The 27,665-nt window shown below is 49.3% G+C and overlaps 1 protein-coding gene and 1 long non-coding RNA gene across 4 annotated transcripts in view; one reads left to right on the top strand and one right to left on the bottom strand.

Annotated features, from left to right (window-relative positions):
• Positions 1 to 10,313: 10,313 nt before the first annotated feature.
• The window catches only part of SNX1 (sorting nexin 1), a 37,300-nt gene continuing 19,948 nt past the window's right edge, over positions 10,314 to 27,665 (bottom strand). For all 3 annotated transcript variants that reach the window (XM_036009081.1, XM_036009069.1, XM_028506621.2), the window contains 13 exons: positions 26,907 to 27,031; positions 26,074 to 26,140; positions 22,440 to 22,483; positions 20,160 to 20,301; positions 19,377 to 19,455; positions 18,825 to 18,900; positions 16,800 to 16,913; positions 16,505 to 16,598; positions 15,264 to 15,469; positions 12,540 to 12,683; positions 11,918 to 11,998; positions 11,381 to 11,452; positions 10,314 to 10,756 (listed from right to left, as the gene is read on the bottom strand). In XM_036009081.1, coding sequence (XP_035864974.1) covers positions 10,706 to 10,756; positions 11,381 to 11,452; positions 11,918 to 11,998; positions 12,540 to 12,683; positions 15,264 to 15,469; positions 16,505 to 16,598; positions 16,800 to 16,913; positions 18,825 to 18,900; positions 19,377 to 19,455; positions 20,160 to 20,301; positions 22,440 to 22,483; positions 26,074 to 26,140; positions 26,907 to 27,031 — 1,295 coding nt within the window. In that variant the 3' untranslated portion in view covers positions 10,314 to 10,705. The remainder of the gene's footprint in view (positions 10,757 to 11,380; positions 11,453 to 11,917; positions 11,999 to 12,539; positions 12,684 to 15,263; positions 15,470 to 16,504; positions 16,599 to 16,799; positions 16,914 to 18,824; positions 18,901 to 19,376; positions 19,456 to 20,159; positions 20,302 to 22,439; positions 22,484 to 26,073; positions 26,141 to 26,906; positions 27,032 to 27,665) is intronic.
• Positions 25,224 to 25,606, top strand: LOC118496667. Its single transcript, XR_004899224.1, has 2 exons — positions 25,224 to 25,344; positions 25,562 to 25,606. It is a non-coding gene; the product is annotated as an uncharacterized LOC118496667 (long non-coding RNA).

The raw sequence follows: 27,665 nt of genomic DNA, 5'->3' as shown, positions 1-27,665 counted from the left end.
ACTGTTCCCAGCTCTGCTCTTTACAGACGCTGATGAACCCCAAGGGGGGAAAGCAAGGCTCACCAACACTATTTTTCACACTTTCCCCCCAAATTCCAATCTCACAAGGGCCCTAGAATCAAGAAGCTGAAACTCCCTGGAAGGGAAACGACCCACCACGAGAAGTGCTGGGGTTTCATTTCCTGCCTTACACTCGAGGGGCCCCGTCATTCCGGGACCCTGCCCCGCTGGTCCTGCTGTCCAGGAGCCCCTCCCAGGACCCCCGACCTCTACACTTCTTAGTCGTCTGTCCTAATGATGTTGCCCCTCTGTCTCTGTATCTGCCAGCTAGAAAACCGCTAGTCTCTAAATGATTCGCTCCGTTTTTCAGTGCCTCCCTCCGTACAAAGTCCATTCTCCACCTAGCAGCGCCAGCTGCCACCAAGGCATCTTCTTAAAACCTGGGCACCAGGCTCCAGACAGAGACTTTCTTCCAGTTCCGAAGACCTGATGAGCTCTTCTTTCCTGCTTCAGGGCCTTTGTATTGGCTCTTCATGGGATGGACTTAGCCTAACACTTCCAGTTCTGAGCCTTAAACTCACCTCCTCAAAGATGCCTTCCTTCCTAATCACCTTAGCTTGTCACCCTGTCAACTCCAAAATGCAGTTACTGTTTACCGGGTGTAAACACCCGGGTTCCGGGACTCTGCCCCAGACTCAGTGCCATCAGGCCAGGGACCTGGTCTGTCTTGCCAGTAGTTGCAGCCATGGTGCCAGGTATGAAGTAGACGCTCAAAAAACACTTGTCTGAAAGACTGTGAATACATGGGGGCGTGGGGTGCTGGGGAAAGGCCGTGGGGGGAGGCCTGGGAGAGAGGCAGGAAGGGAGCAAGGGTTGCCAGCATTCCGGGAGGGAGGCAAGCTCTGGCATAACAACGGGAATGCTCTTCGCGCCTTCAGAGTCGCCCCCCCCCCCCTTTAGATTGTGTGTTGTCCACTTTGATATTTGTTAATTTCCCAGCGTTCCCGAGAAGCTGCACATCAATGGATTTTCATTATCAGTTACACAGGGAGATTTGATACGAATGACTTGTAAAATTCCATAGCCTTCCATGGTGTTCGGGTGAAAATTAATGAAGAAAAACCAGACCCACTTAAGACGTCTTTGAGACTAGAGAACAAGTTTTGGGAAATAGTTTCCTGAAAGAAGTTGCTGGAAGCCCCAAAGCAGGTACCAGTCAGAGCCAAGGTTATTTTCTGAGCACATGAAGCGTCGGCCAGCGCGGGGCATGCGCACAGATCCCAGTCCCAGGCTGTGTGATGATGTGGGGCCCTTCAGAGTGCCGTCCAGTTCTAGAAGTCGCTTCACTGGGCAAATCCTTGTCTTTTCTCGATCGCTCTCTGATATATGGATTTAATATCCAAATTTCTGGGCAAAAGCTGGTCAGAAGTACTGGCTGGTCACATTTCCTTGTCCAGGGAGTTTCTAGATCAGATAATCTGCAGAGCGGTGGCTCTCCAACTTCAATCTCAGGGGCCCTGTCAATCTCAGGGGCCCTGACCTGTTTTCTGGAGGCGCAGGCCTGGCCTGGAGCCTCCAAGTGGCCTGGTGACGCTGCCTCTACTAATTGGGGACCACAGGGCAGATGCTGGTCTCTGGGCTCCCACAGCAGCCCTGTCAGGGAACCGGGCCACTCTCGCCACCCTGGGCAGACCTGGAGCTTGGGGGTGTGGACCAAGGCCCAAGCAGAGAGCAGGAGGGGCCGGGAGTGCAGGTGTCTCCCCTGACAGGCCCTCAGGGGGAAGGGGCTAGATCTCTGGCCCTGGCCCCAGCTTGGGCCCTCGCCCTCCTGCCGCCATCACACAAAGCCGCTCACTGACACAGCTTTTGCTGCTCCAGAGGTTTGATTAACCCCATTAAGAAAACAAACAGCTCCTGGGCCTTGGGCTGGCAGCGCTGCTGGGCACAGAGGCTGGATTCTTTTCTCCAGGCAGGTGGCCAGCGGTGGACTGGCCCGGAGGGGACCCAGCCCGGGGGAGCCTGAACAAGGCTGGGCGTGGCCTGCTCCTCCCAGGCGGCTCTGGGCACCTGGGCAGTTGTGGACAGTCCCTGTGCCTCGGGGCCCCCATCTGCACACGGGGAGAATTGTGGGTGCTCACTGACACTATGCTTCTCCAGTGTTTCCTGTGCGTCCTGGCACACAGTCATGAATGTTAGCTGTTATGGTCTGACTGAATTACATGAACTTGGCGTTCTGTAGCAATTACGTGATTCGTTCTATATATTGTCACTGATTCAACTTTGAACAGTAAAAACAAACTCTACTATTCCTCTTTCAGTATCCTGAGATTGCAAAGTTAGCTTAAAAGAGAAACTGCTAATTATTTCATTACTGACTCTGCGATCAGGATTTTCCGGATTTTCTCAACATTGTGCAACCAAAACAATGTGAAAGAATTAATTGGAAGCAGAAGTTGGTGTAAATTAGCAACTGCCCTGGTCATTCTAACAGCCTCAGAGTACTTACTGGTTGCCTTTTAAATAAGTATCGTACATCTTATAAATTTGAAATAATTATAGTAATGAAAGAATTTTTGTTTTAAATATTGGGCTTTGGTGTAGATGTCTGAAAAATAGCCCTGCTGCTACAACACTGTAAGTTATTGAGCTCGTCTAGACTCCATGTCACAGATGAGGACACCGAGGTACAGGCAGAAGTGGGCCCTGGAGAGGCTGGGTTGGGAAGGCACCTCTGACAAGCATGCCTGCCTGAGCCCAACCCTGAAAGCAGAGTTTGGCCCAGGGTAGGCTGGTGGCCTCCTTCTCAGGGGACAGGCAGGCTCCAGCCCCCGGGCTTTAGCCAGCTGTGTTACTCCTGGGAGTCACCTGCCCCCTGCCCGGACAACGGAGGCAGCTCAGCTGCTTCAGACCACACATGCCAGGGCCGGAGCGGGGGAGCTGGCAGTGACCCCAGCCACCCGCATCCAAGGCCACACAGCCTCGAGGAGGGGACAGAGGAGTTCTGGCACTCTAATAGCTTTGAGCCCCTTGGAGTGATGTGTGGGTGGGCCAACCAATCAGCTCCTCTGGTGTGCCCAGCACTCAGGTTCAAGGAACAAAGATGCACACAGGTACCCTCAAGTCACGGATGTGTATCATGAAGAGAACTGTGGGACCAGGACATGAGGACAACAGGAAAGCCGGGCTGACGGCCTCAAAGTCTGGAATGGAGGTGCCCTCGTCTCCCACTCTGGCCCGGGGTGAGTTTGTGATTTCTCGGCCGGTGGAGTTTTTAGTCTCTGCCATTGGTGGTCCCCAGCCACTCACCCAAGCTGCTGCTTTGTCTCCCAGCTTCTGTTCCTGCTGCTAGGCTGGGCCACACTCTGCATGTCTGGAAGAGTCTCACAGGGCTCAGAGCAGCTCAAATGCCTGCAAGGTCGGGTGAGTAACTTAACCTTCTCAGGCCTACCGTATGGGTTTATTAAGGTCTTTAAGAAAACAATTTAGTGCCCTGACTGGTAGCTCAGCAGGTCAGAGCGTTGCAGTGCCATGCCAAGCTTGCAGGTTCTCTCCCTGGTCAGGGCACGTGCAAGCATCTACCAATGAATGAAGGCGTCTGTAAGTGGAACACAGCAAGGGGATGTTTCTCTTTTCCTCACTCTCTAAAATCAACGAGAATAATAACACAACTTAGGGGGTGAATGTCTAGGTTCCTCTTATTCACCCCTGTAGATCTGGTGGGAAATGATATGGCAGACAAGCTGAGTCAAGCGGATTGGGGTCCAGGCAGCTCTGGGGCCGGAGCCCGGCAGGCTTCTCAAGGTCTCCAAGCCTCAGCCTTTGAAGGAGATGAGGATGGCCACCGGGCAGAACACGGGGCAGCCCCCACTATGGGCCCCGGGGTGGGGAGAGGGTCGGGGCGGTCTGGACCCCACCCTGCCCTGCACACGTTCCTGGCTGCCAGGTGCCGTTTCCTTTTCTGGTGCGGCTACAGCCGCCACCGTGCAACGAGCTGCTGCTCGGGCCCCTTGGTCCTCACTGCTGTCACTCACAGTGGAAGAGGAAGCTGAGCGCAGTCATTTAGAAAGAGTCCTCACATCCCTTCAGAGAAAGCTCCTACCTCAGGCTGAACAGGGTTTCCTGAACCCAGACAAACTACATCCTACGGATATGAGAGGCCGGCTTCCTCCGGGCAGCCTTGGGGAGGAGACGTTTTCTGCCCCACAGGTCCGGTCATCGCGCCAAAGGCACATTTCCACGGGGACACGGAGGGCACGGGGGAGACAGGAGAGGAGGCAGACGGCTTCAACTCCCAGCCCACAGGCCCCGCCTGGGCACTTTTGCCCCAACCCTGCCAGCCATACCAGGCCTGCTGAATCCCAAGTCAGGCCTGACTTCCGAATCTCTGAGAAAACCCTGAGATCTGGGCCCTTAGGCTCATAAAACAACACTCATCAGAGCCTAAGGTGGCCACTGCCCCTCAGGCTGCCTTTGGGTGGGAGGGGAGGCACCCAGATGAGTACCAGCAGCAAGGCGCCCGTGACCGTGAGCAGTGTGGGGCCCAGGAGGCTGCATCTGGGAGGAGATGGCACTGCACCAGGGCTGGGGAGGACCGAAGGTCTGAGAGGATGGCGAGGGCGGGTCCTTGCCGGGAACTGTGAAGGAGGCGGGGCTCCCGTCCCATGGGGGGGGGGGGGGGGGCAGATGGACAGCACACCGAAGAAGGCTTCCTGGGGAATGTACATGGAAAGTAGGCCTCAAAGGATGCATCAGACTATTTCCCCACAGCAAAAATAGCTTTATTTAATCTTTATGATTATAAAATAATACACAGAAACTCCAAGCAACATAAAATGGTATAAAAATGTTAAATCATGCAAAGTACCATCCTTAGTGGCAACCATAGTTAACAGTTCAGTCGACATTCTTCTCAAGTCCACATGATCTTATACAGATGTGGACCGTACCATACATGTAATTCTATAACCTACTTTTTCACTCAGAAATGTTTTCCTTGTCAAGGAATAGAGCTATAAATCATTTTCGACTGTATACTATCAGATTGTATTTTGTACCATAATTCATTTCATCCCTTCCTGCTGATTTCAGTTTTTACAGCTGTAAGTGCTACTGGGATGAAGGCCATGTTTGCAGAGTCCTCTTCACGGACTGAGTTCCTGGAGGTGTTCGTGGGAGCCCCATCAGTCCCCGACACATGGGCCAGTGCCCTCCACCTCTGTCTCCCTGCACTACTCCCCGGGCCGGCCGTTTCAGACGGGTGTGGCTGCAGGTTGAAGTGAGGGGCGGGAGCTGAGGTAGGGTACTTCCCGTACGAAGCCCACCACGCACGGAGGCCTCTTCGGCCACACGGGAGTGGGAAGGGGCAGGGCACAGGTAGACTGTCCCCAGGCGGTGTCAGCGTGGCTGTGGAAGGCGAGGAGACAAACGGGAAGGCGGGCCGCGCTGGGCCCTCGTGCAGAAGGCTGTGAAGGCCAGGCGGCCACGTCTGCACCCGGAGAATGTTCCACAGTTATCTACTTGGCACCTATTCTGAGCCTAAGCCTTTGCCGGGGCCATGGAGCTCTAAAGATGTACCACTTCAGAGGGTTTCTCGTTTGGTGGAGAAAGCCAGCAGGAAATCACGCACCTGGATCACCAGAAATCGGCAGGTGGTGACACGCTGGGGGCCAGCAGACAGCGATGGGCTGTTCCCACCTGTTTCTAGCCCTGCTCAGGCCTGCCTCAACCCAGACGTGGCGCAGGGGGTTGCCGCAGAGGTGTGTCCTCAGCCCCGGGAGGGGTTGTCATTACCTTCCCCTTCCTTCCTGTTACCCCAGGGGGCCAAGGACTGGAGAGGAAAATCCCACACCAGTGGGGCCTGATGTCCTCCCAAACCCACTGTCTCCAGCACACGTGGGCCCCAACCACGCTCAGCAAAGGACACTCCTTTCATCACCACCTCCCGTCCCGTCCTTGGAAGATTTCCCTATCTTCTCTCCCCTTCTCCCTTTTTAAAACTTGGGCTGCAGAAAAAAGTGTTATTCTACTTTAGGGTTCCCAGCTACAGATGCATTCAGAATGTAAAGCTGGGAAGGGTTCAAAGTTGCAAGTATCTGTGTCAAAGTGACCCTGTCTATCGTTTTCACTTCTCTCGTTTCTTCTGTTTTTGTCAACACTAGCACTGAATGCCGGAGTCTCTCCAGCTCTAAGTTCTCATCTTCAGGACACAAGAGCCCAGAGATCTGAAGGGGAAATAACCCAAGGGGAAGCAGAGGAAGTGTAGACTCAGTCCACACCTCTTCTCCAAACCACTCGGCTGAAAACAGGTACACGGGAGTCCCTCTCTGAGAACAATGATCAAGCAGGAGGCCTTTGCTCTCTGCGCCGACCCCCACCCCACCACCTTTCTTTCCCACCCCCACTCTGCATTTGCTCCCAGGTGTGGCCGTGATGGCTCTTCCCTTTCTCTCCTCTGACTTTTGTTCACATGTTGAGCCTGACCCGCCTTTAAATCAAAGCCTTCTTTCACTCTGTATCCCTCCCCATTCAGGGGAGCTGCTTATACCACAAGGTCAGCACTTGCTGTCCCCAGTGCTTACCCTCCCACCTGCTCCAGACCTATTTGGCCTCCTGGGTTACCTGAGTCCCGAGGGCCTTCACTGTGTACCCTGAAATCCATGCCAGACACCTGCACCTGTGGGTGCTCCCATTCCTCCTTCTCTCACGACCAGGTCCCCTCGGCTCCATCTCCACCACTGGAACCTCTCCCCTGAGCTCCAGCCCCATTACCACTGGCCTCTCCAGTGGGCTGGGATGAGTCTAGCTGCTCTCCTCGCCTCACCTCAAACCTTCTGATACATCTAAATCATAACGATGTCAACGTTACTTCCTGCTTATGTCACTCTGGTGGCTCCCGCACCTCCACGGTAATGTTCACAAAGCCTCAAAAGTCACACTAGGCACTGTGGCCTGGCTTCTGCCCATCCCTCCCTGTGGGCCACCCTCCGACCTGGCTCTGGCCACCCAAGCCACTTGCATTCCCCTAGAAGTGCCCACCTCTGCTGCCAGGACACAAAAAGGCAGAACAGTCCCAGTAGAAAGAGCAACACCTCTCCATCTTTGAGACAAAGCTCTTCTTCCTGAGTCCCCAGGTGGAATGACTCCTCCTCCTCCTGTATCACTGTTCCCCCTACAGGCCTCTGACTCCGCATTCTGCCCCCGATGGGCCCTCTGGACTTCCCTGCCTACAAGGTCTGCACAGAAATGCACAAGCCCTGAAGACTCCTGGCCCTGTGGGCCTCGGAAATAATAAACACAGACTTACAGCAAGATGACCAATGGATGGAACATAAAGCACAATAAGACAAGGAGTTTTAAAATTAAGTTTCGCCCTGGCTGGTGTGGCTCAGTGGATTGAATACTGGCCTGCAAACCAAAAGGTCACTGGTTCAGTTCCCAGTCAGGGCACAGGCCTGGATTGCGGGCCAGGTCCCCATCTGGGGGCACTGGGGGCAATCGATTGATATTTCTCTCCCTCTCTTCCTGTCTCTAAAACAAATAAAATACTTAAAATTAAGTTACTTTGGAGAAGAGGTTATGAATATGGAAAAATGAGAAGACTAGCATAAACCTTATGGGGCTAGACTGGAAATATTAGCGTGAAACATTAGTGCGGAAATTATGAAATATTCATCATTTTTAATATTTAATAATTTTAATACCTAATTTTAAATTTGTCATCTCGGTATTTCTATTTGGATTTATGTTTATTTCCTTACTCTTCTGGCCAGGCCTAGACGCAACGATGCCCCACTAGCAATGGGCACACTCACACCTAGATCTTGGTTTCTGAGTATAATTCTCCACTAAAAGGACTCAAGACTCCACGGAAAAACGGCTGACTCCAGGGCTGGGCCAGGGAAGGTACAAGCTGGAAACATCTTGTTAAGCCAGAAAAGAAAGAAAGTGTTCAGAAGTGAAGAGGACACATTAAAAAGTTACAGGAGCCTGCTAGAAATCTGGGATGAATTGAAAATCAAAATAAATCAAAACAATGGCTTGCAACTCTGAGAAAAATAAAAATCCACTCATCCATACTGATAAAGATTAATAAATAAGGAGAAAAGATACTTTTCTTTAAAAGTAGAATGCCAACAAGTAAATGTAGAAGAAATTATAGAATTAGAAAATCACATTGGATGAGGAACAAATTGTTTACATGTTCCCAACATACCTCCCCACACACTACTTGTTAACCACACAGGGGAAAACAGTGCATTTAAAATGGAGAGACCTGGCCAACGTGACCTTAACCGAGGAATCGGAGTGAGCACCAGCATTCACGGAACCACCCGACCTCACTGCTGCGGTGCTCCTGCCCCTCGGTGTTCCTGCCCCACAGGCCAAGCCCTGGTCTGGGGGCGTGGAGCTGTGGGACTGAGCCACACCCAGGAACGTTGCTACAGGGCACCTGGCCTGAGCTCTTCAGAGTGCCGACGGTGACGAAAGGCTGAGGACCTCTCCTGGGTTAGAGGAGACATGTGTAATCATGTGTAACAACCAAAAGTAACAAATGACCCTGCAGCAAGAAAAAGGGAATTGCCATGAAAGACATTACTGGGACAAATGACAACATTTAAACATGGAACACGGGTTAGGTAACAGTGTTTACTGCATCAGTGTTAAACCTTTTGATTTTGGTGGCTGCACTCACTGTTGTAAGCTTCCAAAGTCCTCGTTCCCAAGGAAACGCACACTGAGGTTCTGGGTGTCGGGGACACAGTGTCCCCCACCTACTCTCAGACGACTCAGAGACAGCCAACCCTTATGTCCTAGCCTCCGGGAAAGATAAATACTTGGGGAAGGTGGGTAAAGAATACACCGGAGCCCTGACCAGCTTGGGCACTGTCCCACAAAACAGAAGGTCGCTGGTTCGGTTCCCTGTCAGGGCATGGGACCGGGTTGTGGACCAGGTCCCTGGTTGGGCGCCTGCGAGAGGCAACCGATATACATTTCTTTCCCTCTTTTTCTCCCACCCTTCCCCTTTCTCTGAAAATAAATAAAATCTTTAAAAATAATAATATATTGGAGTTCTTTGGGATAGTCCTATAACTAAGTTTGAAATTATATCAAAACGTAAAAAGTTGCCAGAAAAACCAAGAATCCAACAACAAGGGATGAGTCGGAATTATGGTACGGTCACTCTGAGGAAGGCTACGGCGACACAGGGTACAAATAAAGTTTGCGGAGACTCGTAACAACATAGAAAACGCTTATACTATACAGTGTTAAATGGTAAACGCAGGATACAAAACATTTCATGTGTGTATTATTACAGCTATGCCAAAGCAAGCATGTAAGATTGGAAGGACAAAAATCAAAGGTGGTAATAAGAATATTGGGGGGGAGGGTAGAAAGAGGTTGGGTGACTTTAAAAAAACCGACCTGTTGAAAAAAAAAACCTGCCAGCACCGGCACTCCCCACCCCCCAGCCAGGGCACAGGAAAGCAGTGCTGACTACCGCACTCTCCTGCCTCAGGCTACCCCTCCCCAAACTCTACCCACCTGATGAGCAGGTGTGGAGCGCCTCAGGCAGAGGTACTACTGGCCCAGCAGGCCCTCTGGCCCGGAGCCCAGGTGGCTGTGGACACAGCGGAGGGGAAGGCCAGCGACAGCAGAGCCGCAGGCATCCTGGCCGGCCTCACGGGCACCCCTGAAGACCCTCGGCGTGTGCTGACAGCCCTGGGACCCCCTGATACCACATTGCCTCTTGGGCACAGACAGTAAAGCTTCTTGGAACCTCAAAACGTCTAGAAACCCTTGGATGACCTTATCGAGAAGCTGAGTGCCTGGCTCTTGTCTACGGGGATAAAGAGCTAACTCTTTATCAGTCCTTTACACTTTCTAGGACCAGTTTTGATAGGTGGGAAAAGACGTTCAGAACCTAAGACTGTGCTATCGGAAGGCAAGATTCAGAAGGCCCTGGGCAGCTTAGGGAAACAGGGTGGGTATTAAAGAGAAAGTCTGCCTCCTTTGCAGGAGAATTGGTTTTGCCCCTCTTATTATAAGAGACATCTTTAAAGCTCCTTCTCTTAAGAAGTAGGAATAAGAATTAAACTGATTAAGAGGCCCTTTGAATGTGCAGCTGCGGTTCGTGGAGGAAAAGCAGCTCCGGGGCCACGGGGAAGCCCGTGGAAGCAGCAGCCGAAGGCTGTGAGCCCCTGCCGAGAGAAAGCTACTCTGTGTGGGCAGTCAAGGTCAGGAGAGAGTATTCCAGACCTGCTTCCCAGCTGCACCCCAGCCTAACGGAAAAAGTACCACCATTCTGAGTCATGTGACCTGATTTTAAAATATTTTATTACATAATCCTTTCATGGCACCATCAGGAGTAACAGAAAACGTTATTCCCAGTTCCTAACCACATCCTGAAAAATATACATTTTTATTTATATATTTATATCAATACTCCACCCCTATCCCACAATTACACCACCTATTATAGGTCTTTTGTTTAAAGCAGGAAACTATTCTCTCAGGTAAGAAAATATATGTGGAAGCTAAGTGAAGTAATGGTTAGAATGAGTGGGGACGGCGTGGCTGCAGGGGCAGGGAGGAAGGGGCGAAGTCCAGGGAGGGCGGGATGCATCACCGGGGTCCAGCAGAGGTGGAGAGAGACAGTGTATAAAAAGGCAGCGTCAGGCAGGTGGGCTCTGGTGTCCTTGGTCCATTAGGAGATGGCCTTTGCCTCAGGAAGGAAGGCCTCCCAGTACTTTGCCAGCTGCAGAGAAGTGGGGACAGTCAGCAAGTGCCCCATCTAGTGGCAGAGCCTGAGCCCGGGAGGGGAGCAAGTGGAGGCCAAGCACCTCAGACACCCAAAGGGAGGCCGGAGGGGAGGCCGAGCTAAGGACGTGGCCAGGCTAAGAGTGGACCTTGGGATAGGCTGGCTAGCCAGCCACACTGCCCGTGTCTCTCTCCAGACTTAGAATAATCTCTGAAGACAGTCTCGGTTCTGCCCCACAGGGAGGACCCCCGTGGGGGCCATGGCTCTGCCCAGCTCGGTCAGCGCCTCACGGAGCGGGCCGCCGTTCCACACACTGACTGGGGCCTCAGCCGCCAGGGCGTTAGGCGGTATCCAGGGGTTAAAGGGAGAGGAGAGTTGGGGTTTGTCCTTAAAAACTAATTCATTTTAATTTTAGGATTAGGGCAATCCTGCTTAGCAAAAGACCCTATTGGATGCTCCATGGTACAGCAACAGGGACTATTTTTAATTTTTGCTTACAGAGGGCACAGCTGCCCCCTACGCCCCCACCCCCCAGCAGGGCCAGCGCATCCTGTGGCACAGCCGCTGGCGGCAGCAGGCTCTGGGGCACGCTGCAGGAGGAATGGCTCGAGACTTACATACCTGCTGCTGTGAGTACAGGAGCGTCTCAAGGTACTTGATCACATGGTTTTTGAAGTCCTTGGATTTCTCTTTCTATAGGAGACAGGATGCTACACTGACCACCGACCACCCAGACAGTTGATTTCTCCCCTCAAGATGATGGTGTGATTGCTGACCAAGGCCAAACACAGCCTCAGGGAGCAGAGCCAGCAGCTGAAATAGCTACAAGTTCCAGGCGAACTGCCTCGGCCAAGGCCTTTCTGGCATGGGGGCGTGTGGGGAAAGGGAGACGGGACGGGGGGCCGGAGGGTGTGTGACAGCTGCAAGCTTTACTTCGTGTCTGTTCTAGTTCAGCAGGGAGTGCGGCACACCCCTCTGCCTTAGGAACAAACACGCGGACATGAACACACACACACACACACACACACACGGCTACACCTCTTCACAACTGCCACGTCCCTAGCAGCTCCACCCGCCTCTCCACTCCACGGGCCTGGACAAACCCACCCCACCACCGGAGCGGGCACCGCGCACTCATGAGAAGTAGAGCCACTTCACCTCAAACCGTATCACTTCTTTTCGGACCACAGTTGAAATCCTTTCAAAGTCCCTTTCATACTGAGTCACCCGAGCCTCCCACTGGGAAGAAAGGAGAAAATCGGATCAGTTAATGCTATGGTACTATTATTAGTCTTTGCCTTTGGACAGCAATTCTGTGTATGAGACCTCAGCTGCTCATTATGTCTGTCTGTCTGTCCCTCTGGGCAAGATCAGACACCAGACGGGGATTCTGCCGGAGGAGCCCGTTGCCCCAGGCCGGTCCTGGGTCTGGGAGAGCTCGGGTGACTCCAGAGCCTCTGGCCGAGGTACTCATCCACAAGGCCGGGAGCCCCAGAGAACCGAACTTAATTCTCACCAGTGGTCACATCTGAATTACCTTGGAGCTTTTCGAGGACCCAGCCAGAACCCTCCCAGCAGAGATTCTGATCGGACGGGTCTGGGTGAAATGGTAAGAGAGGAAGGGGGCCAGGCCTCACGGCAAGCCTGGACTCCTGCACTTGTGCCCTTTAGACCCCATCCCGTGTCTCGCCTGGTGTGGAGTTCTGAGCATCTGGGTGGGGCGGGGCCGGGCTCACTCAGGAAGCAGTGGAAGCCCCTGCACAGGGCCTTGGGGCCTCACCTCTACGATCTCGTCCTTGGCCTGCTGCAGCTTGTTGGGCTTGTTGGCCCACAGCAGCCGCGCCTCGGCCTCCCGCTTCTTCTGCAGTGTGGCCTGGGCGTCCTGCCAGCGCTGCCAGGTCTTCATGCGCTGGTCAAAGGCAGCCTGTGGGGTGGGGTGTCGGGGAAGAACACAGCCAGCCCTTAGGAGCTCCACCGGCTCTGCCTGTGGGCTCTCCCAGCAGCTGGGCCAGGGAAGCACGGAGCAGGGATGGGTTTTGCAGCTGAGTGTTAGTGCCGGCTGAAGTTTAGTGTCAAAAAGCACAAGCTTGGGTAAGACTCATCTCCAAGCCTCCAGTGGGCCAGCGCTGTGCTGCTTCCTGCCGCTCCCAAGGCTGGGTGGCCGGGATGGGTGGGCGGCCTGATGCTAGCGCCTAGTACCATGGCTTCCAAATGGCCTCAGCCCAGTCCCTGAGTCTACACACTTTTCCTGAGTGCCTGCCATGGGCCAGGAACTACGAATACACATGGCTCTGCTTTCATGGAGCTTATAATCTAACAGTAAAGACTGACATCATATTAATAATTACCAGTAAGTGCCCTGGCTGGTGTGGATCAGTGGGTTGAGCACAGGCCTGCGAACCAAGGGGTCGCAGGTTCGATTCCCAGTCAGGGCACATGCCTGGGTTGCAGGCTAGTTCCCCAGTTGGGGAGCACATGAGAGGCAACCACACATTGGTGTTTCCCTCTCTTTCTAGGAATAAAAAAAAAGCTTTATAAAAGATAATTGCCAATAACTAATTGCAAGTACCCAGAGTTCAGACAAAACAAGTAGGGTACTGTAATAAAACTGGGGACCTAGCTTGCCTAGGAGATACCCCAGGGAAGGCCAACCTAAGAAAGCAACCTTTAAACTGACATCTGAAGCATGTACAGGGCGACTTCCCAGATCTTTAAACACTTCAAGCCCCCACAGGGACACGCCACCACCTTCACCCCATCCATATGCTCTATCACTCTAGGCAATCCCCCAAGAAGCTCCCTGAAATCCATTCACTGGTTTTCCCTGAGTCCAGCTCCCCGACCAAAACCCACACTTCCAGAGGACAGTCCCTGGCCCGTACAAGCCACCCCACAGCCCCCTGGCTTTGCAGGCTTCAAGGGATAGCCTGGGGGAAAGGTCTGTGCCGAGGGCCAGTCTCAGCCTGGTCCACTCGCTCCCCTTCCCTACCGACTTCCCTGGGTGTTTTCTCAGCCTCCTTGGTACAGGGCTTTGCCAGCCACCACATTTACTTTCCCCAGCAGTGTCACTGGGGCTCGCTTGAATTTTTAAACAGCTCACAGTCAAAGGCTTAAGCAAAGGGTGGCAGCATATCCAAGACTCGAGCCTACCACCCTGGCTCACAGAGCTGCAGCCCAGGTTTCGGGAAGAGCAGAAAGAGACATCCACTTGCCTCTCTCGTCGCACCACCAGCTCACGGTCACGAGAAGAGCTGGTGGGAAGTCTCAGAGGACAGCCCAGCTTACGGTTGTGCGCTCTGAGGTGCGCTGCCCCAGCACCTGCAGCCCTAGGCCAGGCCTCCTTCGAGCGGGTCCATATGGGACCCCTGCCTGGGCGTCACATCCACGAGCCATGCTCTCCAGGGACCCCAAACTATGCTGCTCTCTGACAGGCTCCCCAGAGAGCGCTCTTCCCTGGGATGGCTCTCCAGTCTACGTAGCCTGACCCAGCCCCGAAAGTTCTAGAGCAGGTTATTTTTCCAGCTTCTTATCAGTCTGGAGTTAGCAAACAAAACAGCAACAGGGAGAAGACAACGAGCAGCCCACAGGCTCTACTCAGCAACCCTAGCACAGAGGCAGCCAGAGCCCTGGGAGCAGCGCGGCTCCTGACAACACAGGCGCTCCCTGGTCGGGGCCTGCTGGGGATGGGAAGTAGAGGTGGCTCTGTTCTAGCTCAGAGGCTCACACCCCCTGGTGCCAAGTCGGATCCGGGGCAGACTCAGGCTCTTACTAGGGGCAGGTGGCAGGCTCTCTCTTGGCTCTTTGCCATCTCGGGGGGTCACATGAGAGAGAACACCACTGCTCGGGGAAGCTTCCTGGGCTGTTCGGACAGGCCGTGGGAAACCAGACTGTCCTGGTCACCAGGAGAAAAGGTGAGGTGCGCGACCTCAGGGCGGGCTGCAGCCTTGTTACTGGCGGGGTCAGCACAGCACACCAAGGGCTCCAGTGACAAGCTCTCTCAATCCCTGGCCTCACTCCTTCATGCAATGCCAAGCCAGCTCCGTGTAGTTACCTGACGCTCTCACTGAAGGACAAGGGGAAGCCAGCAGAGCTCTTACCAGGGCAGAGCCACCGCGCACTGCTAGGGAGGCAAGGCCCAAGGGCCGAGGAAACCACTGCTCCGGGGGCCGGGACAGCAGGTCTGGAATAAGCCTTGCTGGAAGAAAGGAGCATGGAGGACGCTGTCCAGTGTCAACAGTAAGGAGGGGGCTACTTGGAAATTCCAGAGTGGTCCTTTTTCCTAACGCATCTGAAAAGCTGGCTGTGGGCCTCAAAATGACTTCGTGGTAACTACCTCACAGCTAAAGGAATTTCTTGGTTCACGGGGCACCTTCTCTCCCGAGAGCGGAAAAAGTTACACCTACTTTGAAGTACAGTAAGTGAAACTTCCTTGGGAACAGGAAGAGTAAAGGTAAGACAAGTTAAGTCAAGGGGCGGGGGAAGAGGAAAGGAAACAGGAGCTTACTCGGACTATGGCCAGGAGGCGAATGTAGTCACTCAGGAGCTCGGCGAGGAGGAAGAAGTCACTGCCGGCCTGCTCCTGGTGGAGCTGCTCGATCTTCTCCTCCACCTCGGCCAGCTGGGAGAGCGCCCGCGACAACGCGGTGTTGTCCTCCGAGCTCCCAAGCATGGCCAGACTCTTTGCGAACTGGGCTGTGTTCAGCGCTAGCTCTGGAAGGAGGAAGACAGCAGGGACCTCTCATCTCACAAGGAAAAGGGACAAGTCAGCTGGCACTGCTGGCTTTGCAACCCAGTCACACTGCAGCCAACTAGGCCGGAAAGCGAGGGGGAAGGCAGCTGGTCATGCGAGCGGGGGAGGCAGCGGCTGCCCGAGTCTCACCAGCTGGGTCTGCCTGGAAAAGGCAGCTCCAGCTCTCCTGATGAGCCGGAGCCCAGTCAGCACAAACAGGCCCAAGGAACGGGTCTGACGATCCCGTTAAAGCTCATGCTAAGAAGCCTGTCTGCGTGGGAGTGAATGGTGTGCACACATACAGTCCTGCGTGTTCCAGGCAGAACAAACTTTTTATGGGAAGGGCCAGGTATTTTAAGCTTTGTGAGCCACCTATGGTCTTCCATGTGCCCTTTCTTCTTTCACTCATTCCTTTAAAAATGTAAAACTGTTTCTGGCTCACAGCAACAGGCCCTGGGCCAGATCCGGCCCACGGACTGGGCTCTGTGTTGCCAGCCCTCACACTGGCCTCGTTCTAATGGTTTTTGTCTGTTTAGATTTCTGATGATAAGCATGCTTTTAAGACAGAGAAGAAAAGCATTCAAACTTGGCAAAATTCACAGGCTCTTTAAACAAATCCCACCACAGAAAAGTGAGGAAGGGTTAGGAGACATATCTGGTTTCCCTCCATTTACAAATTGCCCATTTGACCATGTAGCTAGAGTGTGTGACGTCATTTTGTGGATATAAGCCACCAACTCAAATTATACCACTGGAAGCCCATGTCCCAGGCCCAGGGGTGTCTGGACAGAGCCCCTGCACCCCTCCCAGGTAGAAGTACAATGCCCACAGTGGCACATCGCATTTCCTGCCAGGAGATGCAGGGTGTATCTTTTCCATCTGAACATCAAGGACTAGGTGGGCTGGGAATTTCAATTTGACTGGCTGAGAGGCTTGGGAACAGCCTGCCCTCCCATCTCCAGTTCACTGGAGACATCAATTTCCCCAAGCTCCAAGTGCATTTCAGAGGCTGTTACCTTTCCTATGGTTGACTAGAGTTTCTACAACAGCATGCAGTTTCCGCAAGCGCTGCTCCTCACACTCTACCTCCTGGAGCTTCTCCTCGAACCACTGAAACACACAAGCCCAGAGCTTTAACGGAGGCGACTCACACAGGCATGGAGCACAGTCTTTCCTTAGCGGTGTTTTAATAAGGAGGCTGAATTATCTTAAAAAGAAAGTCTCTACTTTCAGAAATTTCAGGACTCCTCAGGGATTCCCACCCACAAGCCTGAGGGTGTAGGGGAAGCTGAGGCATGCAGGGCTACTCACAATGTCTGATTCATTCATCTTGATGGTCATTTTGCTGACCGCATCGGTGGCTTTGTTGAACATCTTGAGGAGACCAGCGCCACTTAATGCCTGGGTACCCACAGCACGTGGCAGCTACAAGACCAAGAAGGTGGGATGGCAAGTTATCTGTTGCCCCTATTTTAGGCTCAGAAGCATTAATAGCCATCAGGTGGCACGACCCAAACTTGCCAAACAAATTATTCCAACTGTAGGTTTTTGATTTCAAAAGCAGACAAATCCATCACCAGCATATACAGAAAGAAAAATCAAAGGACCATGCTAAACTGAATCAGCAAAATATTTTGCTTTTGACATTGTGTGCAGAAAGCAGAGTGTGAATGTTATGTGGCCAGGTGACCTCAACTGAGACTGCCTGCCTGCCCAGGCATGAAGCACTCAGACAGCAAGCATGCTATTGTTAGAAGTCAGACGTTCCCTCGGATGTAAGGTGCTGAAAGACTTTGATGTTGTGCTGTGATTCCATTTGGACCACCCCCGTGATTAAAGATCCAAGGACAGAAAATTATTTATTAACATTGAGGTTTTTAGTGATAATGTAATTAAGCCAAACAAGCCAAATATTTAGAAACAACTTGACTGGTCCAGTCTCTCACTACTTTCCTACGGCGTGGATGGGACGCTGAAGAATCTCCACGCCCAGCACCCCAAGTCTGAAAACCCAGACTTGGTGCTCACAACTCTCAGGGCAGCAGTTTTCAATTTGGTGCCGCTCTGCCCCCCAGGGGACATCTGGCTGCGTGTGGAAGTAGTTTTGGTTGTTAAAACCGGGAAGGGGTTGCTACTGGCTTTTAGTGGATGGAGCCTGGGATGCACAGGACAGCCCCTCACAACAAAGAGTGACCTGGCCTAAAGTGTCAATAGTGCCACTATTCTAGTCGTGCTGAGTGGCGGATAAGTGGGTGAAGCAGAAGACTGGGTTTAGGAATCCCAGAGGAGGGATGAAAAGACTTAAAGCACTGGACAGAATTTTTAATTAAAAAGTTCCATTTTGAGGAGGGGATACCCATATATTTAGTAGAATTTTCTTCACTAGAATACTATATATGAAAATTAAAGAAAAATTTACAAATAAAAACAAAATTGAAAATACAAAATGATGGTTCCACCCTTTCATTTATTTCCTTCTAGTTTTCTTCCCTATGAGATACAACATTAAAACAATGTTTTATTCCAGCATTTCTTTTGATCCTTACTGACTAACGTGTTTCTGTAGCTGTATTTTCACACTGTTTCATGTTTCACTTTTTATAATTGTTTTAATATGTGCTTGTAGCAAATGTATATAAGCATTTTTTATATGTCCTCTTTTTTTTTTTAAAAGATTTTATTTTATTTTTTAGAGAGGGAAGGGAGAGAGACAGAGAGAGAGAGAAACATCAATGTGCGGTTGCTAGGGGTCATGGCCTGCAACCCAGGAATGTACCCTGGCTGGGAATCGAACTATATGTCCTCTTTATGATGAGAATAAAGCATTTGTTGTGATATGTTTTACTTAATTCTTCAATTGTTAGTAACTGGGCTATCTCCAATTTTTCACAACCGTGAATAGCCTACACAGAGCCTGTAAAGAAAGACTGTCCACTTAATCCATACTTTTGTTACATGGCGTGTCTGTGGTTTGTGGTAAGGGGTTTTGAACCAGTGACCCTCAGCTCCTGGCACAAAAAATGTATTCAGTTTGAGCCAAGCAGTAACCTGTGAGAGGCAGGTCAAGGACTCGCCGCACAGACCACTGTGCTGACGCAGCAAGAGAGCGAGGCTGAGGTGTGGCCTCTGCAGCCGGTCGCTTTCGACTACAGGCCGAGTTTCTCTTCTTTCAAAAGCTGAAAAATACTTGTCGCTCTGAGGGGTTTATGGGAAACTAAAATAAAGTCTGGCACTGGCCTATATGCAAGTTAAGTGTTCAAACATTTGTTGAATGAACTAGTTTTGCTTTACCAGGGACAGCTATAAAGGAGGAAGCTCAGCCTGTACAACACTAACCTCTTCTTTTTCCAAGAACTCCCTGACGTCAGGGTCCTGCAGCATGGTGGGGTGGTTCACGATCCTCTGCAGGTACCTGTGGGATAAGCAGCTGGCCGGTTAGTCCCGGTGGCCCGCGGGTTTGAGTGGAATGCAGTGCTGGCAGGGTTACAATGTCTTTCAAGATTTTAAAATGTCCTCAGATAAGGCACTTAAGTACGACTCTGCTTGTAAGCACACTCAAGTTCACGTTCTTCACCTTTCTAAAAAGGGAAGAAAAACAAGCGGGCAGAGAGAGACCACCAAGTTATGCGTATCTGACTGGCCCAGGAGAGCACGCCCGCCCGCCCGCCCGCAGCTCCGCATGGGAAGGGAACGACGACCGCCGCTCCTGAGCCTGCAAGCGAGACTGGGGCGAGTCAGAGGTGAGCGGAGGCGTGTCTTTCACTCCCCCCCCCCTGTTTCTACTCGCGCATCTCTACCAACTCCAGCGCACTTCTCGCGGGTGAGTGCGAGGTTTCAGCTGCTCCCTAGCTCTCGTGTTACTCAGGAAAATGGCTGCAGGGCACGCACCTTTCTAGAGCGGCCCTCCGTTTTTCAAGAAATTCTGCAGAAGAGGAATCTTCCTTTCCAACTTTTACCTTTGTCATTCCTAGAATGGAATTTAGAAAGCAAAAATAACCAATAGTCATCACGAAAAGAATAAACCTGTGAAAAAAGCCCTCAGGAGGAAAGACAATGAGAACAGCGCCACTTCTGTGCCACGCGCCGGACGCAACAGAGGGTCCACTCTGTGACAGTCATTTGTTCAGGCAGTCCTGAAGGGCTGAAGGTTCTAGATGCTGGGACTAGCAGAGTCTGGGTTTGCCCGAAGGGGCCATGGGATTCTGGGCATAGATCAAACACCGACTGAGGATGATGGGAAGGTCCTTCCCCACCCTCGTACCCCAGCCCCCATTCAACCTACATTTCAAGCTGGAAGGAACAGCAACAATTTAAGTCCCCTGGATACCAGCACAAACACATCCCCCACACACCTATGGAAGCTAACCCCAGAGCCTTCCACTACACCCAAGGAAAGAGAACATGTCAAAACTTGCTATTTCTCTAGACCTCATGAGACTTATGGGTAAACACTGGAAATGCTTCTTTTCTAACCACAAGACTCTACATTGTTATATGAAAATTTTATGAAAAAAATACAATAAAGATTCAATAAATAAATAAAAGGAAATAGAAATGTTTACAATAAAACTTAATCAAGCTTTTAAAAAAAGTTTCATATACTAAGTAGAAAGTATACTGCAGACGAATGCAGAGAAAACCCCCAAGCAGAAATAAAGACTACAGGCTTACCTATTAGGCTCTTCTCGGGCGGAGGAGGGACAATGAAGCCATTCTGAGAGTGTTTCTCTGAAAGCTTCTCATAAAGACCCAGAAAGTCACTAAATCTTCGTTTCACTGCAAACTGTTTACTTCTGAACATTGGTAAGCTTGTCTTAGGAACAGAAAAAAACAAGAAAATTTCATTCTAAGTAAGGATGGAGGAGTATCTTGAAGGTCTCCCAGCTGACATCAAAGAATGTCATTTCCCAGATCCCTGTCTTAGCCACCTGGTAAATAACTTTCTCCAAGGTTGAGCTTTTAAAACTTTTGAGCCCTCTGGCTGTCCAGAGTCTATGGAACCCTTCTCAGAGCAATGATTTTAAGATTTTATTTATTTATTTTTAGAGAGGGGGGAAGGGAGGGAGAAGGAGAGGGAGAGAAACAGCAATGTGCGAGAGATACATACATTGATAGGCTGCCTCTCACGTGCCCGCAACTGGGGACCTGACCTGCAACCCAGGCTTGTGCCCTAATGGGGGAATCGAAATGCCAACCTTTTGGTTCACAGACCAGTGCTCAATCCACTGAGCCACACCACACCAGCCAGAGCAGAAAAGTGATTTTAGATGCATAAAATATATAGGATTACAAAAGGCCACTCATTAAATTCTAACATACAGTTTAATTCCTAGGTTAAGAAACTCTGCCCTAAGGAAACATGTCAAAGTCTAGTATAAAGCTAGAATTCTAGTACAGAATTCTAGTATAGAAATCTAGTATAAAGCTAGAATGGGTCACCTACAACCCGTTCATCCTGTGCTGACTTATTAAGGGTATTAGCTGCTAGAATTAAAGCCAAGACTAAATAGAGCTTCTAAGGCGGAGGATCAGATGAAGTGTCTATACTGTGAACGCTTTAATTCCTAAGGTGTTACGGGATCTACAACTTACAGGAGACAGAGACACCTTGACTGCTGTGGCTCAGTGGTTGAGCATTGGCCTGCCAAACAGGAGGTTGCTGGTTCGATTCCTGGTCAGGGCACATGCCTGGGTTGTAGGTCTGTCCCCGGCTGGGGGTGGGCAGCAATGTTTGTCTCATACATTGATATTTCTCTCCCTTCCTTCCCCTCTCTAAAAATAAATAAATAAAATCTTTAAAAAAAATAGAGGCAGAGAGACAAGATAAAAGAGACTTCTAGCAAAAAAGACTAGGCCTACATCATAATGAGAGATCATTTACTGCTCACCAGGTAGGCAAAACGTAAGGAGGCAGGCCTTGCCAGTGATTGGCAAGAAAAGATGTCGGTGGGGACTTTGACACCCTGCTGAATGGAACACCAATCAGTGCAAAGACTTTTTTAAAGTCTGTATTCCTTTTCTTCAACATCTGCCTGACCCAGGGGAGCTACTCCTGGCTGTATGCCCTAGAGAAGCTCTTCTGTGTGTGCACTAGGAGACACGTGCAAGAATGGTCCTAGTTCACAACTACAGAGACTGGAAACATGCTGAAGAGTCACAACATGAAAACAGAGAAATATGCTCTAGTCACACAAGGGACTAACTACGGCTACACACAACAATGGTTGCTCTGAGAAATAATGCTGTACAGAGCACTATTTTCAGCATGGTAACATTTTTGTGAAATTCAAGAACAAGGCAAAACAGTATATTGTTTAGGGATACACATATGACAACTTCTTTTTTAATAAAGGAGGGACGACTCAGGAGAGCAGTCACCTCTAAGGTGAGAGGCAGGGGGCAGGACAGGGAGACACGCAGGCGACTCAGTGGTACTCATCTTAAGAACGATGGTAAGTTCGGGGCTTCATTTTTTATGCTTCACAACCTGCATACAGCATTGTGTAAGTTTTGTATGCACTAATGTTATCTAAAGAAGGAAGACCAGACCTGAGGGGCAAAAGGTGAGGGAAAGCATTAAGAGCAGCTCTGGAAAGGGAAACCTCAGAACTGACAATGTTTAAACAGGTAGCACACAGTTTAGGGCAACCCAGCAAACGAGTCTAAGCCACACCGTTCCTCAGAGGGACAAGACTGTGCCAGATATACTCGCTGCATGTCTAAGTAACATTTACAAAGTCCCACACTGACGGGTTAGCTCTCTGGAGGAAAAGCGGAAGGTTCAGATGAGATTATCAAGGGGATGCAGGCCTGCTCCATCTTGAGTAAACTTGAAGGAAGATGTTGGCAAAGAAACTTAAAGAAATACCCAGAAATAATCTGAATGATGACCTTCTTGGTATAAGCACCCAGTCTATCAAGGTAGTCATAAGCAGGGGCACCTGGACTCACCTGAGTTGTAACTTTGTAGGCTACATAGGCATTCATACCGTCCCCTGTGGGAGAACGAGAAAGCAGCAGAGGGTTAATCCGTGAGCCAAGGCAGTGCTAATCCTGTTAGCATTTGACCAGGAATCACAAGCCACAGAAGCCCTGTGTAAGAGCAGACACTTGTTTCATCTCCAAGCTTTCTACACCATCCTAAGTCCAGTTCCTACTTGGCCTCAAGGCATCCATGCATTTCACGCCCATGGATGCTGGCTGGGCCCCAGTTTGAGTTAGACAAGAGTCAGCCCCCTGTTCAGAGCCAGGCTCCATTTATGCCCTCCACAAAGCAGCACTGGATCCCGACAATTCATTGGTTGTTATCATGCCAATATTTGGGCTGGCTGCACACATCTGTCTAAAACCAAACAATTCTCTTGCTGTATAAAGCAGGAGGAGGAGAAGGAAGGATCTGATGCAAAAGGAAACAAGTAGCTCTACCCTAAGCTAGCTTGGGGCTTGGTTTGCTCTTTCAGAAATGCTGCCAGGCACCCCCACTGGCGCCGAGGGACATGGACCTCTCTCATCTCTCACGTCCACCCTGAGCACAGGGCCTGGCCGGAAGGGACTTTGGCTGCCTGATGTCACACGCATCTCCCTTTCCTGGAGTGATTGGCCTTTGTTAAATAATTTGGGATTCGAGCAACTGTTTTTCTCTGTATTAGTGTCCTGACCTAGGCCACTCAGGGACCACTCAGGGACGTAAAGGCACCTCTGGCCCTGAGCCCCGGAAGGACATACACCAGGTTGCAGACAGGTACAGCTCCACTGCTGGACTCTGGTGTCTGGGGCTGCTTCTGCTCCTTTCCTCCCCACCTCTTGGTTCTTCCCCACACCAAACAGGAAACCCAGGCCAACAATTATGCCCAAGCTCCTGAACCGGTGGTGTGGTAAGGGCCCAGGGAAGAGGGTGCAGCACGGGATGAGCAGGGTCACAGACTGCAGCTGGTCTCGGTGAGGTGGCTGGGAAAGCACACACAGATGATGGAGCTTGTACAGGAATGGAGGGTTTGCTTCCTCTACCTCTCCATCCTCTACCGACAGCATATGTAAAACGGAAATTATGTACTAAGCTTTAGAAGTTACTTTACACTGATTATTGCTGTTAGTTCTCTTCCAAACCATGCTTACTGCATTGCCTAAGACCACTAACAATGCTTAACACTGATAAAAGGAAAAAAGTATCTAGATTTACTTCATAGAAAAAATATTCAAAACTTCATTCACAGTTGAATGGTTGCAGTCAAACATTCAAAAGATCAATCCCATAACCTAGAGCCTTCCATTAGGGAAAAATCTAAGTGCACACACACATAAAACACAGTAGCAAAGCAGGATCTTCAAACACTTTGCCTGCATATCAGCTCTCTCACTGAGGAAATGTGCGAGAAAAGGGAAATAATTTCATGTACAGAGAAAGCTCAGGAGATACAGAAATGAGCAACTAAAACAGCAGTTTTAAATTTACATTAATTTTTGTCCTGGCTGGTGTGGCTCAGTGGATTGAGCACTGGCCTGTGAACCAAAGGGTCGCCCGGTGGACTCCTAGTCAGGGCACATGCCTGGGTTGCGGGCCTGGTCCCCAGTTGGGGGTGTGCGAGAAGCAACCAGTAGATGTTTCTCTCTCCCCCTCTCTCTATAATTAAATAAATAAAATCTTTAAAAATATATAAATTTACATTAATTTCCTAAATAATTTCAGAAAGTTGAAGATAGCATATGCAAATTACCAAGACTCTAAAAAGCATGCCCTGGTAGAAGTAGGATTCTAATTTATTTAAATGTACGTGGGAATGAGAAGCACATGTTGAATAAACAGCCCACACAAATAGAGGGTGTTCTTATTAAGATCAGGCCTGAATATGAAAATGCTTTAAGCAGCTGCTTTCTTGGCTGAATCTACACTCTTGACTAAGAATCTAGACTATGGTTAAGGGGATGAAGGCGTATCATGAAAGTGATTTATATTTAAATAAATCTGATCCATGTGATGTTTAAATTACGGGTTGAATTGTGTCCCCTAAAAAGATTATGTTGAAAGTCCTCAGTATCTCAGAATGTGGCCTTATTTGGAAATTGGTCTTAATATACTCCCGTTGTTTTAATCGCCCCATGCACAGTATTTTGTTATGGGAGCTCTAGGACACTGATACACTCCCTTCCTCTGCTGGTTCAAACAGCATGACTTTTAAACACTACGACAACTTTTTACTTATAATTTATCTTACTCTGGCTAGGATTTAAAGCAACTAATAAGTAGCTTAAAATCAATGTGTTTATAGAATATTCATAAACATTAGATAGGCAAGAGAGTATTTCAGACATGTAATCCTAACTTCTGGTCCAAAAGAATGAAAAAAAAAGAAAAAGAAAATAAAAAAGAAAAAAAAAACCCAAACACGGGAAAAAAACAAGGTCCAGTCCAGGCTCTGGCAGGGACCAACCACACTGTACCTGACAGGAAAGCTACACCTCGCTATTGGTCCTGTTCCTTCTGTTGTTGGATGAGGGAACTGTGTAAGATGCTCATAAATATCTTACCAGTGCAACATGCTAGGAAAAGAAAAACTCAACATTTTAATGACAAACTATTTTGGCATAAAGTCTATCTATTTAGACTTCATAGATTCCTAGTTCAGAACAGACAAAAGGTTGCACATTGCATTTTTCCTTTTAACCGCACAAACGCCACCCTCATGTAGGGGGACGAGGCTCTGCACAGCATCTCCTGTCTCGGATACACCTGAATGAGGACAGTGGAAGCCTCCAGCTCCCTGCTCACTAACAGCTTTCCCGAGCGTGGGACTTGGGAAGGCTGTCCTAAAAATCCAAGTTCTGGCCAAAGCTAAGTATTGTGCTTTTTGAAAATCTAGTTTTAAGCCCTGGCTGGCGTAGCTCAGTGGATTGAGCGCGGGCTGAGAACCAAAGTGTCCCAGGTTCGATTCCCAGCCAGGGTACATTCCTGGGTTGCAGGCCATGACCCCCAGCAACCACACATTGGTGTTTCTCTCTCTCTCTCTATCTCCCTCCCTTCCCTCCCTAAAAATAAATAAATAAAATCTTAAAAAAAAAAAGAAAAGAAAATCTAGTTTTAATTTGACTACGATTCAACCTGGATCTTTTAGTCTTCACCTGAGAGAGAGCGACATAAACCTCCCTACTTCATTAGTATATCAAGGGTACATGATAAATGATATGTGATAAGAATTCCAAACCTCTTGAGGGAAAAATAAATTCAGTATCCCCCAATTATAGAACACATGTTTTTCAGGTGTTTAAATGGAATTTATGATCTCAAAAGGGAGTAAAAAAGTCTCATCAACTCTGTGGGAGAAGGCAATGTTTGGATTTCAAAAAGGGGATTCTAATAGTATTTGATACCTGATTTTTCGGCCTAAACCCATGAAGATCCTAAGTAGAGTCCTGGCTAACTTTTGTTTCAAGCCTTAGAGGCATAGTAAGGAGTATAATTTTATAGGGAAGATCATGATGAAACACTTTACGATGGCTAGTTCAGCACTGGAGGTAACCATCTGGAAATTAGCTAATGATGCTTTCCACAGCCACATCCTAACATGACAAGGAGTCCCAAGTGACTTACCTATCTTCTCGGGATCAGTTATACCAACTGTCAAATCAAATTGGTCTTCCTGTTCTTCTTCCTCTAGCTTTTAAAGAGAAATCAATCATGAGAGTTGATATAAAAAAGATGACTAATTTTACCCTGTAAAATCTTATACCAATACAACATCAAGATATGTCCTGCCCTGGCCAGGTGGCTCATTAGACTGGAGCATCATCCCACACACCAAAGGGCTGCAGTTCGATTCCCAGTCAGGGAATACACCTAGGTCGAGGGTTCGATCCGATCCCCCGTTTGGGGCACATATGGGAGGCAACCAATTGGTGTTTCCTTTTCACATTCTCTTTCTCTCTTTCTCAAAAACAATAAACATATCCTTGGTGAGGATTACAAAAAAAGATACATTCTACTACATATCAGTGTTCAGCTGTCCATTCCCAATAATCCTAATGAACCAACTTCCACAATTTTAGGTTGGGGCCTGCTCAAAGGCCTTTATTACATTTATTATCTTAAAACCTTATTTTGATCATAATAAATAATTACTAGATTTTGGAAAATCTGTCTCTGTCAGCCTAAGGAGGGAATGAAGAAAGAGACTATACTATTGAACATGAGAGCTCCAGACACTCAATAACATTAGTGGCTACTGAAAGCCTGCGTTATCATCTGGGTAATAGCTACCCTGCCCAAGAAGGAGTACTTATTGAATTCTGGCTGTCAATTAACCATAAAAGTCTTCCTCAAAAGTCACAAATATTCACTCAGGGTTCATATTCAACTGAACTTCAGACTGGCAGCACAGTCCTAAAAATCCAAAAAAACACAAGACCAATAGCACAGATTCTTACCTCTTCATAGCTTTGCTGGGGCTTAGAATTTGTGGCTTCCTGCGGAGGAAGAGATGTAAGGGTTTTGGCTGGCGCCTTCTTCCGATTATTCTGTGTGCTGTCCAGTGATAGCTCCACCGTGGCGTCTGAAAGTAGTTAATATTTGTAACGAGGGTCAACAATGGGTCTTTCATGGCTAAACTTCAGTTCTACAGGCTGTGACAAGAACATGGCAACCACTCAATACTCAGAGGTTCTCACACTAAGAGAACAAGAACCAAGAAATTTTTACACGGATAAAAGGGAAAGATGGTAACGGAAACTTAGTAGAGCAATATCTCTCATTTCTAACACAACTACTCAGCTACCCTTCTACCACAGAATTTAGGCAAGAACCAGCTCTTAAGCAAAAAGACTTCACAGCCAAAGTAAGTGTGCCAATTTATTTTGTCTTAGAAGTATTCCTTTAAAGCCTTGTAAGAATCCTATTTATTCTTGCTATGATTGTTGTAAAAAAAGAACAAGGTTGATTATCTGCTTTATAAGCCGATATGATAGAAAAGTTAACTATACTGACAGTAAAAAATGACATCAAAGGAAGAGTAAGGAGAACTGAAAACTAGAAAGAATGGACTTAAGATACAAATGCAATAACACTCGGGAAAAGGCACTGTTTGCCACACATGAGGATGGCAGTGTTGTTTAACACAGTTTAAGAACTGTTCGCAATTATAGTTTTAGATCATCTGGCAAAGATTGTTATGTTCAACACATGTGGTC

This window comes from Phyllostomus discolor, chromosome 1 (assembly GCF_004126475.2).
Source record: "Phyllostomus discolor isolate MPI-MPIP mPhyDis1 chromosome 1, mPhyDis1.pri.v3, whole genome shotgun sequence".
NCBI classification, from domain to species: domain Eukaryota; kingdom Metazoa; phylum Chordata; class Mammalia; order Chiroptera; family Phyllostomidae; genus Phyllostomus; species Phyllostomus discolor.
The sequence above is the reverse complement of the archived record's forward strand: the minus strand, read 5'-3'. Positions and strand labels throughout refer to the sequence as shown.